This window comes from Bipolaris maydis (assembly GCF_028858645.1).
Source record: "Bipolaris maydis strain C4 unplaced genomic scaffold PSV08scaffold_14, whole genome shotgun sequence".
In the NCBI taxonomy this organism is placed as follows: Eukaryota; Fungi; Ascomycota; class Dothideomycetes; order Pleosporales; family Pleosporaceae; genus Bipolaris; species Bipolaris maydis.
Window position 1 is genome coordinate 976,957 of NW_027093870.1, and position 17,372 is coordinate 994,328.

General features: G+C 51.8%; 4 protein-coding genes across 4 annotated transcripts; all 4 read right to left on the reverse strand.

Annotated features, from left to right (window-relative positions):
• Window positions 1-1,600: 1,600 nt before the first annotated feature.
• Window positions 1,601-5,194, reverse strand: PSV08DRAFT_209078 (uncharacterized protein; the record flags this gene model as incomplete). The annotated part of the gene is made up of 3 exons (XM_014225302.2): window positions 1,601-4,344; window positions 4,407-4,550; window positions 4,939-5,194. The coding sequence occupies 3 exons, from the start codon at window positions 5,192-5,194 to the stop codon at window positions 1,739-1,741; spliced, it is 3,006 nt and encodes a 1,001-aa protein (XP_014080777.1). The 3' UTR covers window positions 1,601-1,738.
• A 1,244-nt stretch (window positions 5,195-6,438) lies between these two features.
• PSV08DRAFT_251192 (uncharacterized protein) lies at window positions 6,439-7,477 on the reverse strand (the record flags this gene model as incomplete). The annotated part of the gene is made up of 3 exons (XM_066092438.1): window positions 6,439-6,788; window positions 7,112-7,227; window positions 7,398-7,477. 3 exons carry the CDS (start codon window positions 7,475-7,477, stop codon window positions 6,439-6,441), a joined length of 546 nt encoding a protein of 181 aa, XP_065948228.1.
• Window positions 7,478-10,646: 3,169 nt separating this feature from the next.
• PSV08DRAFT_209081 (glycoside hydrolase) lies at window positions 10,647-13,514 on the reverse strand (the record flags this gene model as incomplete). Its single annotated transcript, XM_014225304.1, has 3 exons — window positions 10,647-11,123; window positions 11,222-13,176; window positions 13,280-13,514. 3 exons carry the CDS (start codon window positions 13,512-13,514, stop codon window positions 10,875-10,877), a joined length of 2,439 nt encoding a protein of 812 aa, XP_014080779.1. The 3' UTR covers window positions 10,647-10,874.
• A 665-nt stretch (window positions 13,515-14,179) lies between these two features.
• PSV08DRAFT_380665 (uncharacterized protein) lies at window positions 14,180-14,864 on the reverse strand. Its single transcript, XM_014225305.2, has one exon. The coding sequence runs from the start codon at window positions 14,840-14,842 to the stop codon at window positions 14,204-14,206; it is 639 nt and encodes a 212-aa protein (XP_014080780.1). The 5' UTR covers window positions 14,843-14,864; the 3' UTR covers window positions 14,180-14,203.
• Between the last annotated feature and the right edge of the window lie 2,508 nt (window positions 14,865-17,372).

The window sequence follows — 17,372 nt, forward strand, 5'->3', positions numbered from 1 at the left end:
GTTTTGCTCGCGATTTGCGAAAAAATATGGTTGTCTCTCTTTCGATAGCATACTATGGCAAACTTGGATTTTTCCATAGTACGTAGTAGTGCTAAACTTTGTTTCCTGAAAATTCCCCCGACCGTTTTTTTTTTGGGGGGGGGGAGGTTGCGCGCATATGCGCGTGACGACAAACCCAAAGGACGGAGGGTTGGCGAGGTATTTTTCTGCTCTGCTTGTTACCAAACACTTGTTTGCTCTTGCGGCAGGATCCATATGTCCGATGCGCGCACGTACTTTTTTCTTAACGCGGCCGCGCGATAACGTTACTATATCTCCTCTCTTATTCGTTTCAACACAAACACACAAGAACCCCCCTGACCCGGGGCTCACGGAAAGCCCTGGTTTGGTTTTCCCGGGACAATTTGTTAAGTAAGGCTTCCCATATTACATATTAGGGGCAAAGGGGGGGCAAGGACCCATTGAAAAAAACCATCCAAGTAACCCTGTTTTCTTACATTTTGGCGCCTCGGTACATGGAATCGGAAATCGAGATGATGGGCCGCCCCCCCTTCCACTTTCCCTCGATAGCCAATTTGTGTGGGTTTGTTGCTGTTATCTGGACTAACGGAAAACGACCTGGCGCGCTATTGGAAGGCCGGGTGGGGACAGAAAATATGGGTTGGGAAAGTGGGTATCGTCGGGAATAGTGTTAGTTAGTAGATTGCCCGAACAGGGTACCGAGACGTGCTTTCTCCTTTTATGCTACTTACAACTTGAGCTTGCTTTATTATTACTACTTGCTATATCTTTGTTGAGACGTGGCGCAACTGAAGGGGCAGGGAAAACGACTCAAGGAGATGAAGCATGGTTATCGTCGGCAGAGAGAGACGGGCGAGAACACGAGACATGGCTTCATTGTTGTGGTTCTAGGTGTACTGACGGCGTCATTACTAGTAAGCGCCCCCTAAGGTGCAGCGCCGAGGAAGTGAGGCAATCGAGACGCAACACACTGCCTTCATAGCTGCACGACATCATTCGCTAAGCCGTTGTCATCAATCTTTGACCATGGTGACAGGCGCGGGTAAGCTGCTGTTCAACTCCAGACCATGCACAAGCCGGGTTTGTGCGCAGACACAATTGGTCAACTCCGTGGCCGTGGCTTGCAGCAAGCTTGTTGACTACCCCGCGTTGCGAATACGAAAACCTACACCCTACCCGTATGCCGTATGTGTTGCATCGCCATGTCATTGAATCGTTTATTCCGCGCGTGGTCATTTGTGCATGGCTTTGCATTCCTTGGTACCAACTGTAGTCCTGTAGTCTACTCTACAGCTGGACTTTGCGACTGCTTCAGGGTAACTCATCCGGGAATCCTGCCGAAGTGCCAAGTGCTAAGTGAAAAGTTTGACGACCCTGATATGCTATATGCGAAACTAGGGTCATTTTGCAAATCTGGGCTCAAAGGGACAGAGATTTCAGCCAGACTGCATGACAAGAATGTATACATTGCAACATGTAGTGGTTAAATTCAAAAACATAGTCAATTCGTAACCAAAGTAAATAAAATAAATCATAGGCAGATAAATCACAAATGGCACAGCATCATGGGACGTTTGGGGTATTAAATTCAGACAATGAAATTATGCTTCTTGGTATACGTGAGAAGACTAGCAAGTACAGTGATGAGAAATTAACCTTTCCATGAAGGTGGGCTCATCAGACCCTAGCAAATATCCAAATACACATCGACTCATATCTAGTCGTCATCCTCCTCCTCAACAGCGCGGGGAGCAAGGACATAACGGGTAGTTCCGTGCTTGTCGGTTCCGTGCTCGAGAGACAGCTTGCTGAGAGCAGCAATCATGTTCTCAATGGCAGGGTTCTTGCGGCTACGGTCCTTGCGGCCGAGAGTGTCGAGCCACTCAATGCGGTTAAGCATGTAGTAGACAATGGCGATGATGATCGTAACACCAATAGAGTAGGCCCAGATGACGACAACGGTAACAATGTCGACCCATCCGTCATCACGGAAGCGGGAGTTGATAGTAGGGGGGTTGGTCTCGTAAGGAGCACCGGACATCCAGCCGAAGAGAGTGAAGATGGTAGCGAGAGCATCGACACCCAAGATGGCAATAACCAGCTGGAACGAGGGGAAAGTCTTGCCGCCACGAGTGACGAAGATGAGCCAGTTCTCAGTAAGGGCAACCTCGAGGAACAGAATGGGCTGGATAGCACCAAAGTTCTGGATGATACCACCGCTGGGGATGAAGAGGGTACCACGGACAACCCAGGTGGCGAGAGCGAGGAGGAGACCAAGGACGACGGAGATGAACCAGATCTTGGGCAGCTGCCACTCGACGGGGCGTTGCTCAGAGTGGGCATTGTCGTAAGCGACGGCGACGGTAGCCAAATCAGCGAACAGGGCAAGGAAGACAATGAGCTCAGCGCGGATGGTCTCGTTGAGGATGATCATGGAGGTGACGAGGTAGACTTCCAAGTGGAGACAGAGAGCAATACGGTACTGAATGTAGGCCTTCATACGCTGGAAAATCTGGCGGGCAGTCTTGATGGCAAGGACGATGGTGGACAGACCAGGGGCAAGGAAGACGATATCGGCGGCAGCCTGAGCAGCTTCGGTAGAACCCTCGACGGCGATACCACAGTCAGACTTCTTAAGGGAAGGAGCATCGTTGACACCGTCACCAGTCATGGCAGTCAAGTGACCACGCTGCTGGAGCATTTCGACGACCTGGTACTTGTGCTCGGGGAAAACCTCGGCGAAACCATCGGCACGCTCGACAAGGTCGTGCTGGGTAGTACCAGTAAGACCACCGTGGATGAGCTTGGAAGAGTTGTAAACCTTGGTACCGAGAGCAAGCATCTTGCAGGTCTCCTTGGCGATGGCAATAGCGTCACCAGTCAACATCTTGACGGGAACACCGAGCTGCTGAGCCTCAACAATGGTCTGGGCGGTATCCTCACGAGGGGGGTCGAACATGGACATGAGACCAAGAAGGATCCAGTCACCGTCGTTCTTCTGGTAAGCGACACCGAGAGAGCGGAAACCACGGCGAGCGAACTCGGCGGCCTTCTCCTTGTAAAGGGTAGCGGTGACCTCATCGCAGTTGGCGAGGTTGACAATGGCCTTGGGGGCACCCTTGGCGCAGACATACTTGTCACCACCCATGTGGCAGACGGCAGTGATACGCTTGGAGACGGGGTCGAAGGGAGTGAACTTCTCGGTGCGCCAGCCCATGTTGAGGATCTCACGAGCCTTGGGGTAGCGGCGGATGGTAAGAATGGTAACCTTGTCAATGGGGTCGAGAGACTTGAGGTTGTGGGAAGAGGCAAGAGCAGCGACGGCCATCATCCAGTTGACATCCTGACCCTCAGCGACGTAGGGCTCACGGAGCGAAAGCTGGTTGGCAGTGAGGGTACCGGTCTTGTCAGAGCAGAGAACATCGACACCAGCAAGCGACTCGATGGCAGTGAGCTTCTGGACAATAGCCTTCTGCTCAGCAAGGTAGGCAGCACCGACGGCGAGAGTGGTGGTGGTGACGACGGGAAGACCGACGGGGACACCAACGATGAACATGATGAGGGCGTAGTGGAGGAGAGTGACGGACTTGTCGGTTCCCTCGCGGGCAGTGGCAATAGGAATGTGACGGAAGAAACCACCAATCCAGGCGAGCAGGATGAAGAACATGACGAGGACGAGAAGCGCCGTTCCGATGGAGTTCATGATAGCCTTGAAGTGACCCTGGTCCTGAGCGCCCTGAACGAGGGTAGCAGTGCGACCGACGAAAGAGTGCTTAGCAGTGGTGATGACGATACCGTAGGCCTTGCCGCGCTTGCAACCAGTGGTGTAGTAGGCAACCTCTCCCATGTACTTGTCGACGGCGAGAGACTCTCCGGTGATGGACGATTGATCGCAGGCAACGAGAGGGTGGCCCTGGGTAATGGGGTTCTCCTCGTCGAACTTCTCCTCGTCGACATCATCCTTCTCGTCTTCGGGGTCAGCGTCGTGGAACTTGTCTTCAGCCTTGAGCTTCATGTACAATTCGAAGTCTTCAGGGTGGTCGTAGCTGCAGATGAGACGGGCATCACCAGGGACGGTCTGACCCTCCTCGATGACAACGATGTCACCGGGGACGAGTTCACGGGCGAGAATGGTTTGTTGTTGGTTGTCACGAACGACAGTTGCCTTCATGGCAATGTCACCCTTGAGTGATGCGACGACATCAGCAGCCTGCTTCTCCTGGTACCAACCGACAATGGCGTTGAGCAACAGGATACCGCAAATGACACCAAAATCAACCCAGTCCTGAAGACCAGCGGCGAGAAGAGCAGCGAGCTCCATGACTGGCTAGGCGTTAGCAGATGCGCTAAAACAATGTTTGCGCAAGGATGGGGCGGGTGCTTACCGTAGAGAATAGGGCCGGTGAAGTAACCAATGAACTGCTTGAGAAGGTTGGTCTTCTCGCTGGTGATTTCGTTGAAGCCATAGCGCTTGCGGCGCTCCTCGACCTCGTGCGAGGAAAGACCGGTGCGAAGCTCAGTGTTGAGGACTGCGAGGCAATGTTAGCAAGAGAGTCTTTTTTTTCTGCGCATGTTTTGCAGGGCGCGGCTGGTAAGGACAGGAGCGGATAGTTTGGTGGAGTCGACGCGCATGGATTCTCCACTGCGCTTTGCCGCCACGGGCTGAGCTAGCAGGGCAGGGAGCTCGAGCTTGAGCTTGGACCAACGCTGCAACACCAGCGACCACATTGCGGCCTCTGCTGCTCAACGACAACAAAAGGCGAATGGGTATTGCCAAGCGGTCGCAATAGGCAGGTGGGAGGCGCGTGGTGTGTGCGCGGGTGTATGTGTGGAGGATGTGCGGTCGCGAGGCGAGCAATTGGGGCGTGGGGAAAGAGGGAATGGGCAACGGGGGGATCAGAGTGAGAGAAGACTTACGTTCATCAGGGACAAGGCCAGCGTCGGCGACGGGAGTAGCGGTGGTAGAACCGGACTTCCAGAACTGCCACCACTTCTTGACCTGGACGGTGGGCGTGGCGTGGGGGTTGACCTTTGCGTCGCGGTAGAAGAGGATGTACTTCTGGAGCGCGGTGTATTCGTCCATGCCGTCGAATTCAGTCATGGAGACGATGGACTTCTGGCGCTCAGCGCCAGAGCTGGCCCGCGGGCGCTCAACATCGTCGTTGGGCGCCATGTCGGAGTCGAATTAGGGATTGGGTGTTGCTCGTATGTATTATTATATCCGGTAACTCTGGGCACAGAGAAGGCTTTCCGGGCGACTTGACTGGGAGGGGTTGAGGTCAGGTCGAAAGTGCTGTGCAAAGGGGAACCGCAAGCAGGGCCTTCTCTGTGAAGAAGTGTTCAGAGGGCGGGCGCGGCTCTGGTTAAGTAGCGCGCGAGAAGCTCACCCACGTATCAACCAGGGAAAAACTCAGCAAGGACCGACCTTTGGCCGCTATGAGGGATTTATGATTGTCATAAAACTAGCCATGGTTGGGGAATAGCTCGAGCCGACCAGCCCGGGGGCATTTTTGCAGCACCCCGGGCCCGTGCGCCGCACGCTACATCATCGGCGCGCCGCAAACAGCAGAGATTGGCCGTTCTGGCGGTGCAGCAGTGACCGGCCGAGGGCGGGTGGCCGTCGCGCGCTGCTGACAAGCCATTATCCGACTGCTTTTGCCTCGTCGTCATGGGCTGCGAGTGCGTGAGTGGTGGTGAAGGAATGGGATGCGTGAGTGCGCGCGTGAGGGAAGATTACCACGACGACTGCAGCATCCCACTCCCTTGAGCATGGCTGCATCGTCTGTGGCTGTTTTTTTTCTGAGCAATGTTTGCCACGGACGGCCGGTCTGTTCCGCGCGGGAGAAGGAAGCAATGGCAAGCAGCTTTGCTGCTGCTGCTGCTGCTGCTGCCGTTGCTGCTTCCTGCCAAACGACTGTTGCTACCGTCGCTCCTGCCGCCACTACACTACTCCCTCGACCACCCCCTCGACCACCAATACTTGCTACACGCCACGACTGCAAACAAAACCATGGGCCCAGCCACGCCCATTGCCCGCCCTGGCCTGCCTGCCCGTGTGTGTGACTGCACCGTCTGCCACTCCCCAGCCCGGCCTGGCTTGCTCGTCTCGTTTCCTCCAACGCGTCGCCTCGCCGGCTGGTGAGATTAAGCTGGAGATAGCGCGACATTCCGCGACAAGCGTGCAGACGCGGCAGGGATGCGCCCCCATGACGTTTGGCCAAGTGCAACCCACGCCCGTCCACCTGCCGCCACTGACTGGCACTCGCAGCGAGCACCAAGCTTCGTCTGGCTCTGTAAACAATGCTTGTCGCCTTGGCTCGCCCCTCGACTCCGCTCAATGCTGCGAGGCATTTTTTCTGTCGCCCTTGGCTGTCGTCCCCCGAGCCCTCCCCACGCCTGCGCGACTTTTGGCTGCATTCACAATTTTCTTCTAGCGGCCTTCCAGCCCCACGCACCACCAGCACCATGGAGCCTCAATATCCGACTCCCCCCTCCCTCTCCATGATCCAGCACGCCCCCACGGCCTGCTTCGGGCATCGGCCCTGTCTCAACGAGCCCTACCGCTACTGAGACGGCCAGCCATGTCGGCCGAATCACACCTCCTGTCACCCCGTCGCCCCGCCAACCCTGGCACCCCCGGTCGTGGCCGTTAGCAGTTGTGTTATCATGGCCAGACAGACTAACACCACCATCCGCACTCGCTCCACTACACGCCCAGCCTGTGCCGTGGAGAAATTGAAACACGGTTCCGTCGCATAGGGCCTTGGCTGCAAAAAAAAAGAGGCTGGCCTGGCCGCCGTTCTCGCTGTATCGTTGTATCGTGCCAATGCCAATATGCCTGCGAGGGCCTGGGGAGCCTGCCACTCTGCCCCGGTTTCCAGACCGTGGATGGCCTTCCCAACACGGCAGCCGCCACGCCCACGCACGTGACGCGCCTTCCTGCCACTCTCACTGCCGATGCTTCGCCGGCACGCGAGTGAGCCTCACCGCCGTGCGGGAATAATCGCTCTAACCCACATGTGGACGCGTGCGAACACGTACTGCATACTTGCCATCCTCCGCCTGCCATCCCATCACTCAGCGTTCTTACCGACGCCAACCCTCGTTGCCCTCGACGGGCCCTCTGAATCGCTCCCACCACGCGCCCCACCCACCGGTGTCGGTCCGCGCTCGTCGCACGCACCCTTACGCCGTGTGCTATCTCGTCTATTGTATTGTTTTGTACATGCTATTGCTACAAGGTTTCTGAAGTATCGTCCTCTGCCCATCCGTCACCACCCATGTGCTATAACGGCCACGACCCTCTGTGCTTCGTCCTGAGACAGACGGCCCCATGGCCTGCGCTGATCACCACCGTCAACGTCTTTTCGCGGTACCTTCGTACCTGCAGCATGGGCGTTGCGGCACCCACACGCCAAGCCAATTGTTGTACGCCGCGTTTCAAACACCGACACATGTTCGGGAAACTTTCACTACTCCATCTTAGTTAGCTCTCCAGCCTCGTGACGCGCTTCCGGTGAGGCACTCCCGACCTTCACGGCTGATCTACCTGAGGCTCATGTGCGGCTGCCATTGTTTCGTTCCCAGCCTCCGAACTCTGTCCCTGCTCCCAACTACACAGTGGGCTTTTTTTCCAAACCATGTCTGCCGCGCCAACTGCTCACGGCACCCGAACCCTTGCATCCGACGCATGCAGGGACGGTGGGCTCCACCCACCCGCCTCACTCATGTCTTCTTGCGGCCTGCTCGCGATTGCATACACCGGACGCCTACTCAACCAAATGCACTCTTGTCGTGTTCAATGACAAATTCAACACTGTCCACCTGCGTTGAACATATGTATACCAAGGCCCCCACCAATCAAGTCCAGCTGGACCTGTGAGGAGCATTGATATCGGAGCGGAGCATGCGCAATTACTCACGCGTAGTCATACATACTGGGAAACCCTGCTACCACCACCTGGGCGTGATAGAAAACTTTGCATAACCATAGTGCGACATATCTTCAACCACATTTCCCCCCCGTTGGAGTATAGCCACTCAAATCATCTATCACGGTCGCACCTGTAGACGATTGCTCTGATACTTGCCAAGCAGCAGATCAATTGTTTGCATCAGCGCCGGATCTGGCAGATCGCCCTTGGCGCTGGCTCTCCCACCCTCCGCACAATCCAACACCGTCTGCTGTGCTCGTCGCATCTCCGCCCGGGCACTATACTCCGCGTCCGGCTTACCATCATCCGTTACTATCGTCAAATACATTCCTACTCTGTCCAAAGTGTGCCCAGCTTGTCCAAGCCGCTGACACTTTAGTGCGGCATTTTCAGAGGTTGCACCATATTGTTCTTGGCAACCATCGCGGGTTCATCCGAACCCTCAACTCCCCAGATTTTGGCCTGTCATCGACCCCCCCACATGTACATCCGATCTTGCCATGATGACTGCCTTTTTGCCATATATCCGTCCGCCTTTTGCCCATGCACTATAATCACGCAACCGCCTGCATCTCAACCCCGCTTCCGACGGCATTCTTCCATTTCTCTATGCTTTTACCGATTAGATAGTCCCCGGCATTGCAGCCGGACACTGAAAGCTAGAATAGAAAACTTTTTAAGCCAAGGAATCTGAAGAGACACACGTGCACACTTCTCCGCGTACACAGTCACCACTCAATCGTCGTCCCTCCGCTGCCAAGTATGGCTCTGTGCGGACAGGCGCCTGGGCGGAGCAACCGTGTGCCACCACAGTCTCCCATTACACTCGTCTGTGCAACCTCTTGGCTCGTAGTTGTTTTCTTTTTGCAACACTTGGCCTAGTGTTCAACATGAAAAGATATCATTTGCCATTACTTTTGCACTCCTTTTAATTCTCCTTTATCATCGTATAAACAAAACTCGCCTTTCTTGGCTCCATTGATTTTTCTCGCTCAAAGTCCCCTGTGTGTGTGGCGCATAGTAAGCTACGTTCTTCGGCTAGCACATTGCTCATCGTAATTTCATTCTCAACTTTGTACGATGATCCCCTTTTTTCCCCTTCACTCGTTTTACTCGCCAGCGGAGTGCGAAACAAACAAAAAAAGAGGGGGGGGGGGGGCATCCACGTGTGATAGGGTTCTCCGTGCATACAACAAGGTTGACGTAATTTTAGTGTAACGATCTAGGACCAAATCTCGTGTGGTAGGTTTACACTTTCTGTATCATCTCCAAAGGTTCCGTGTACCATGACTTGCAATGTGTTTTGGATTTTTCTGAGCCGTCTTTGTACGTGTTTGGAGTTAGGGCATAATTATTGTGTAAATGAGAACATCGAGGGGAGGGGTTGAAGGGTTGAGAAGATGGGTGACATTGTATTGATATTACAGTTTAACATTTCAGGAACAACGATCTGGTCATTGAGCAATTATACATTAAATCCCGTAATCACTCAAAAGAAGTAAAATGGGCTTTGCGAGTGACCAAATCGTTTTACATACTGCGCACGGAGAAATTCATACATCTATGATGAATCAAAATTGAAAAATAACAAACTTCACATTGCTCAACAGTTCTCCCATGCCCTACAAAAACACTCGCATGATAATATATATTACACACTCTTGGAAGTCGAAGTCGCTGTTCATTAGCTGTTCAGCTGCTCCCACCTTTCCTCCCTCTCTGTAGAGACCTGCATCACTCCCGACTAAAAACCACTATTTGCACTGAATACCCAGTAAACTACCATGTGTAAATCTATCCTCCCCATTCGTGACAAAATCATCCATCCGAGGCTAAGGAAATAAAAAAAAATTCTTCCATCATAGAGCATAGTGTATCACATCGAAAAAATCACCTCGGCACCTATGTCATAAGTAGCTAAACATCAACGAATATATACGAATATCCCATACCTTCTTTCACATATAGTCTTTATACGTCTGCTTAACTTTTTTCCAAAATTTCTATTTTCTAAAAACAATCTCACAAGCACGCATCCGGACGAACTAGATACTTTTGCACCACTACCACCACCATCATCATCCTCTTGTATTTGCAACATCCAGAAAAGAAAAGAAAAGGGGGGGGGGGGGGGTAAATCAGAAATGCCACCAGCATCTCTTATCCTATAAGAAAAACACTCCCTACCCCATTCGCTCACTTGGATGAGAAAGAAAGAAAAAAAAAACAGCGAAAAGTAATAGAGAAGTATTGAGAAGTACATATTAAAATTTATGTTCAAAGTGAAAGAAAAAAAAAGTAATATCAACACCAACGATTACGATACAGAAATTGCCATCAAATCAGCGCAATATATGAGCTGGTTTGCAACATTTCCAAACCGCAACTATCACTGTGTTGAGATAAAAAAAAAGATTTAGGTATAGTAGGGACATGAGTGAATCAGAAAACAAAACCGTATAACTAACTAGATATTGGTTTATTTTCATCGATGCATTAAAAATGATATCATGGTTGTGACTTTGTTTTTTCCGTTTAGCACAGTTATTGAACATATTTTTTTTTATGGATATAACATAAAGTTCAAAAAAAAAGACGTCTCATGACTTTTCCCCTCCGTCAGCATAACCAGCAAAAAGATATGGAAGAGAAAAAAAAAAACTTGGTCGCACTTAACGAAACTACACGTTGTAGCATTCATTATAATCGCATGTATTCACACTTTGCTTTTTCTCAAGCCAATGATATAGCAATCATGATACATCTACCATTTATTCCTTTCCTCTTCGATTTTTCTATCTACTTCTTTTCCATATCTCACATGTCATCTGGCACTCCACATCGTACTCTCTCACTCTCTCTCTCTCTCTCTCACACACACACACACTATCCATGGCCACCACTCTCCCCCAAAACCCTCTACAACTCATCCTTCTCCCTTACCTCTTCCCCACTTAAATCTGGCATGGCCATAATCTTCACTACTAAGCTCGTCCAGCCCGTAAAGTGCTGCGTACGCTGTCCCTTTCCAGTCTCCGGGTTATACTGCTCCCACGCGAAGCCCGTCTCCTTCCAGCTCTCGTACACCGTCTTGACTAGGTTCTTGCGGAGCTCCATGTAAATCTTCGTGGCGCGCGCACGATAAGGTCCAGGCGATTGTGCAAGTTTCTGTTAAAGAAATTATTAGGTTAGTAAAAAAGAAGGAACCAAAAAAAAAGGAAACAAGACGGAGTGAACAGATTTCCTGGACACAAGAAAAAACTTACAAGAAGCTGAGTTACGGCTAGGTAGTTGATTGGCATCCAAACTGGTCCTCTCCAGTAATCTTCTGCGGTATGGTAGAACTCGTCGCTCTTGCTCAAACTGCGGATACCGTACGGACTCCAGAGCTCTTCCTCATCCTCAATCAGATCAAGGATTGCACCGAGCTTCTTGTTGTCCTTGTCTATCAAGCCGGTTATGAAAGGAAATAGAGAAATGTATCCCTTGTGGCAAACCAGCGCATTCTCTTCATAGTCATCGATAGTGGCGTCACAGTATGTTTGGTCTTTTTCGGACCAATGCAGATCGTCAATGTTCCGGGTAATGGCTTCGTCGTAGCGAGCAAACTCGGCCGCGTCATCCTCTTCGTTGAGGTAGATTGCGATGCGCTTGATCGCACGTGTCATCATACCCATCCAGCTGATAAGGTCGACATGTAGCTCACCAGGGTGTGGTGGCTGAACGCGGGGATAGTCGTCAAGGCCAGAGGTAAGGATGTGCGTTGGCGTACGTCCACGCCAGCGGTAACCCTCCTTGGAAGAAAAGGCCTGACGTTCATAACTCTTGATGTCACCAGCCTGCGTCTTGCGGTACCAGAAGTAGTTGCGCTTCAGCAGTGGGTAGAGCGTGCGGAGGTATTCGAGTGCTGCCTCACGGTTTGATAGTTGCATTGAGTAGGACTTTTCCTGACGAAGCTTTTCGCTGCTAGTGTCCGTCTTTATTGCATCGAGCTGGTCAAGGAAAGAAGTGATAACCATAAAGAGCGTTGGTGGGTTTGCGTAGTGAGGATACTGGACTTGGAACTCTTCAGGTACCTTGCTCCGGGCTTCGGGACCGAGAATCTGCTCACGGGCGATCCAGCCATCTTCATCCATGAGCTTGAACCAGCTTTTGATAATATCAAGAGTGAGGTCAGCATCCCAGTCAATGACGGGCAAGAGATGGAAACCTTCATCCCAAAGGAAGCCACGTGGAAAGAATGGCCGAGATGGAATTGCAGTGAAAAGCTCCGAAGGCCCCTCAAGCTGAGCAACGTTCCTGCTTCGTGCCTCGGCAGCCTCCTCCCAAAACCCTTCACTGTCCTCTTCGTAGGCGGGGTCGTAGGAGCGGTCGACACGAGAGTCTCCAAAGAAGTAGCCGATACCGCCGATAAGGTTCGAGAACAGCGACTTTGAAAACTCCTCGTAGCGCTCTTTAAGAAAAGGAGCCTGTGGTTCGAAAATCTTAGTGAAGCGAGACGAGAAGCTTGATGTGACCGAGTCAATCTGCTGGGTAATGTCTTGCGAGGTAACCTTTTCAGGAGCAGACCCCGATGAGAAGATAATATCAAACTCAAATGGCCCCTCAAAGACCTTTTGAACAATGTGCATGTTTCCTTGGCCAGGCAAATGCTGGATGGTGTAAACTTGAGCAGGCGGTGGCGGGTTTTGCTCGTCGTACTTTGGGATCAAGACGTCAATCTGCCCCTTCATGTGTGCGAACAGAATGGCCTTGACCTGCCATAGCGCCTCATCGGGTATTTGTCCACTATGGACCAGTGTTCTGTCCAAGGGCTTATCGTCCCAGCTCGGATGACCAGTGACAGGGTGCTCGCCTTTTCCTTCTGTGACCCTGATTTCAAAGTCACCAAGCTCAGTCGTCTGTCCCTTCAAGACAACATCCCCTTTGACACCCGGCTCTTCCGTATCAGCATCTGCGACTTCCAGGCTACCCAGGCCCTCGAGCGTGTTGTACCAGATGATCGTTGTACGTAGATTCGGGCTGGCGTCTTCTCGCGGCGTTCCCTTGATCCTTGCGCCCCAGCTGCCGCCATGTTCTCCACCTGGGAACTTGATAAACTCGGTAGTGATGTCGATTTTGTTCGCAGGATCGTGGATTGTTTGTCGGCCACCGCTACGAACATCATACTCGTCCCAGCCGTAGCCATCGAGCTCGTGTTGCTCACACGTGTGTCGGAAATCTATCGAATCAGCAATTGGTCTTGTTAGGGCTAGCCATGTGAAGGTGACTAGATGCTTCTTGTCCTATTCCCATCTATTTGCAGAATTACCAGTAGTACTTACTATTCTGCACACTTTGGTAGTCCTCCACTCGGGTCCACATTAATCCGCCCATCAGGCTTTTAGGAATGCGTGGCCTGACGCCAAAGTACAAGTTTGGGCGATAGGGTCCCCAGAGCAAGCTGGCATTGGTAGCCTTCTCTACCTCTGCCAGCTGCGCGCCCACGAGGGGCAATTGGAGTGCAAAAAGACATGCCAGCCCCTTCCAGAGGGTGCCATGTCTGCTGTCGCGCGTCATTGTGGTGTGTGAAGCTGGAGCTCCGGACCTTGAAGTTTGCGGGGTTTGGGACACATCTCGCTCAGACAGCCACGGCCGCGGCCGCAATCGCTCCTGATTGGATGGCTGCAAGTGCTCCATCTCCACATCTTGTGCGAAGCATATGTACTTACTTCCCCAGACTCGATGGCGCAATGGTCAACTAAGCACGAGTTTCAGCCAAACAAGTCCTACCTAGCATTGGTGTCTGCTGCAGCCTGGTAGCCTATCTTCTGGCACGCTTCACGGAGCAAGCAGAGCGATTCATCTAGTCATCGGTAAGAAAAGTTGATTTAGCATTCTAAGAGCAGCATTCGCCTGACAAGACGAGTGCGATTACACTTTGCTAGCCTGCTCACAGTAACAAGCTTTGTGTTGACACACGTTCTTTCTGTTCTGGTCAGACTCAAAGAGGACCAAAACTGGTAAAACATGAAGGCGTCATACCGTGAGCTGCTCCTTCACTGAATGCACGTAACTCAAGGGCTTGTCATGGTATTTCATGACTATATCCCCCACGGGTATGTTTTCGCCTTGCACCGAGTATACCCAAAAGACGGCCATGACTGCATGATACCACGCTGGCCATGCTTCAAGCTCAAGTCTTCAAAAGTATCGTCGTGATCCTAGCCATTGATGCGAGACCTTGCAGCACATCTTCACCCATCTCATTATGACCTGCTCGGTGACAGCGGCCTGTTGAATCCACCCTGGCGGTTCATATACTGTCTGGCCTGGAGCTGCTTGTCTTTTCTGACCCCATAGTTCTTGTCGTTCCCTGGCACTTTGGTATTCTTCGTGCTCTTGAACCCCCCAAAGCCCATGACCTTTAGCATCTCCCATTCATCGTCGTCCATGTCATCTGGTTTCTGCCTCTCGTCCTTCATCTCGATATCGGGTGTCTCTTCCTTGACGGCGTCGGCTGAGGAGCGGGGTCCAGTTGGAGGCTTTGCAGAGCCACCAAATGGGCCACGGGCACTACCGCGTGGGCCTTTTGGTGGTTGTGGTGAGCGGTCGCGGAAGCTGGGGCGGTCGTCCCTGCCTCCTCTCCTGTCGTCGCGCCCTCGTCCGCGATCATGACCAGCTCCAGACCTGGCTCGGTCACCGCCCCTCCCGGCTCCATCGCGCTCATCTTTCCGGTATGGCGATCGTGAACGGTATCGGGTGTCGCGTCGGCTGCCGCGGTCTCTGGGACTGCGCGAGCGGTTGCGCCGTTCTGTGGGTGTGCCGCCTCGCTCACGGCCTTCACGTGGTTCGCGACGGCTGTCCCGCTCGCGGAAGCGGTCGCGCGATCGCTCGTTATCTGACATTGCTATGTTGTATGGAGCTGTGTGTGGGGTTGGGGAGCGACTGTCGCGACAAGCAGATCAAACCGTTGAATGGGCTCGGCTGCCAAGACCGTCGCCATTCAGCCCTACCAAGTTTGGCAATACGTGTTATAGTCAGTAGGCATAGTTTGAAGAGAGAAAAAAGCTGGAAGATATTGAAATCAATTTATTACAACTAGGCCATGTGTGTTCAGAAACCTGGGAACAAAAATAGCTGCCAAGCTGCACTTGGATCCCAGGCCTGACAGGCCCCAGCCACGTGACATACTCAACCACCTAGCAAAAAACAATCGCAAAAACATACGACAGCGGGTATTCGCCCGTGGTCACCTCACGTTATTTTAGGCCAGACTGGTGTGTTGCTATGGGATATGGTAGGCAGAGAAGGCGCTCAAGCAGCACCTAGGAGTAGGGCAGGGAAAGGTGAGGCAACTTTATGTAGCCCGCTCTAGTCGAGTACATGTTACACCATCACCAAGGGGAAGGCGCTCAAGCAGCACCTAAGAATGGGGTAGGGAAGCGAGGTGAGAGAAAGAAGTTAAGTGTAGTAGGCATGGTTTATATGTAGTAAGGAAGCTCACGTGATTTTATCGATATCCTTAACTTAGCTTGACACTGCTGCACAAACAGAACTTGATCTCTCTACCCCTCGTTTCGCACTTCGCACGCAGAGAGTAAACATTTAGCGGTAGTGTCTCTATTTGATGTAATTGCGAGAAACTGACACTACGCCCACACCCCTACATACATAGTCCTGTGGCCAATAAGCTCATACATGTTGCTCACACACTCTCTAGCTCTTTATGCTAACACGACCTCTACACAGCGTTTGAAAGTGTATAAAGATGATATTTAGTGAGCCATCTCGGACAATCAGACCTAGTCTACGTCCCTAATATTTTCATTCATCCGATGATATGGTACATTTAATTTTACCACTTATGCCCACTACCAAAGTAGGTAGCCAGCTGTTCCATGGAACGTGCTGCGGTGCATGATATGTTTGCTGGTACAGTCTCAGGTAACCATGTCTTGATTTGTACCAATAGTATACGCCTCGAATATTTGACGAAATCGTTGATCAATTGCCCTGCCCAAGCTATGACGGCCTGCTCAGTACTAATGTTCATAGGCGACTACACATTGACCATGTACTGCAAGAAGGACGGAGATAGCATGACCATAACCCTCTGCTCCATGCCTTCCAATTTCTCTAGTCATCCGAAAATCTGATGACACACCTACCACATCGTCCCCGAGCTTCATCTCCATGAGCGTCTTTGTGTCCCACCCACAACGTTACTCTACAAACCCGCCTAAACCTTTTTGTATATCTTCCATTTCCCAAGACGCCCGGACTCAGCAATACCCTACCAGTCGCACATAAAATTTACCTGCTCCTGCACACAGCGGCCGACTTCAGTCTCAACTCAGGTATCGGTATCGGTTTCATTCAAAGCACGGCAAAAGTTGTAGGCCCATCCTTCACTCTACCAACGGAGGTGCAAGCACACGGCATCGACCGTGGCCAGTTCAGAGCCAAGAACCTCAAAACGCGCGGAAGAGCTCATATGTTCGCCCTCATACTTGCCATGGGGCTAGCGCACAGTACAATCAGGCGAAAATGCTCTGTGGTTTGCCAGAGGTAATTGAACTTATCGAATATCATCAAGGTCGCGGTTCCAAGAGTCTCGAAACTGTGGCCAGCAAGGAGGACCGCTCGATGATCAGAAGTATCCTAGCGAGCGCAAGGCGACTGTCGAGATACGATGTTCAAGTCTCAATCGTAGAAGATGGGGTAGAAGACGACACGGTGAAAGCAACCAGAGCAAAGATGATAGCCAGCCACAGGAAGAAGAGGTCGCTCCGTCGCCGTCGTCACGAACGACAAATCATGTCAACGCCGAGACGGCTGGCGATGAGGAAGAAGATGGAGGAAGTGACGTGGAAGGGAATGGAGTCGACGACGGGAAGAAAGGAGAAATGATAGCTCATATTTGGAACATGCGATAGAAAGAGAATCGTCAAGTGTGTTCATGAGGGATAAGATAAGTGAGGCCGAATTGCATCGAGCCCGAATAAAACACCTCATCTCACCGCTCTATCACTAAAGCAACTGATACAAAGCGAGCAAAATTAGCCAGCTCAACCTCTAGACATCCGAAACCTCCAAAACTCGCTATGTATACTCGTGTATTCAACATGGGTAGATCCGGACCTTGTACAAGACGCGGAGACTATGGAAAATGTATAAAGATGCCGATATAGCGATTGTATGAAAAAAAGACAATGAAGACCGAGCCAGAGACGGAACGAGAAGAGGAGGGATATAACGCGGTCATGTCGGTAAGATAATCGCTCGGCTGGAGCAATGATGAATAGATGCCGATGCAAACGTCCGTGAAATGGTACTCCCCCAAATCGCTGGTTGAGTTGCATCGAAGGAGTGGAAGTATTGGTGGATCATGATGCGAAGAAGAGATGGATTGCGAGCAGCAGGAATACTTTATGC

Bases quoted from the DNA above. Each gene is read 5' to 3' on its own strand.
- PSV08DRAFT_380665 (XM_014225305.2), bottom strand. From the start codon at position 14,842: ATGTCAGATAACGAGCGATCGCGCGACCGCTTCCGCGAGCGGGACAGC.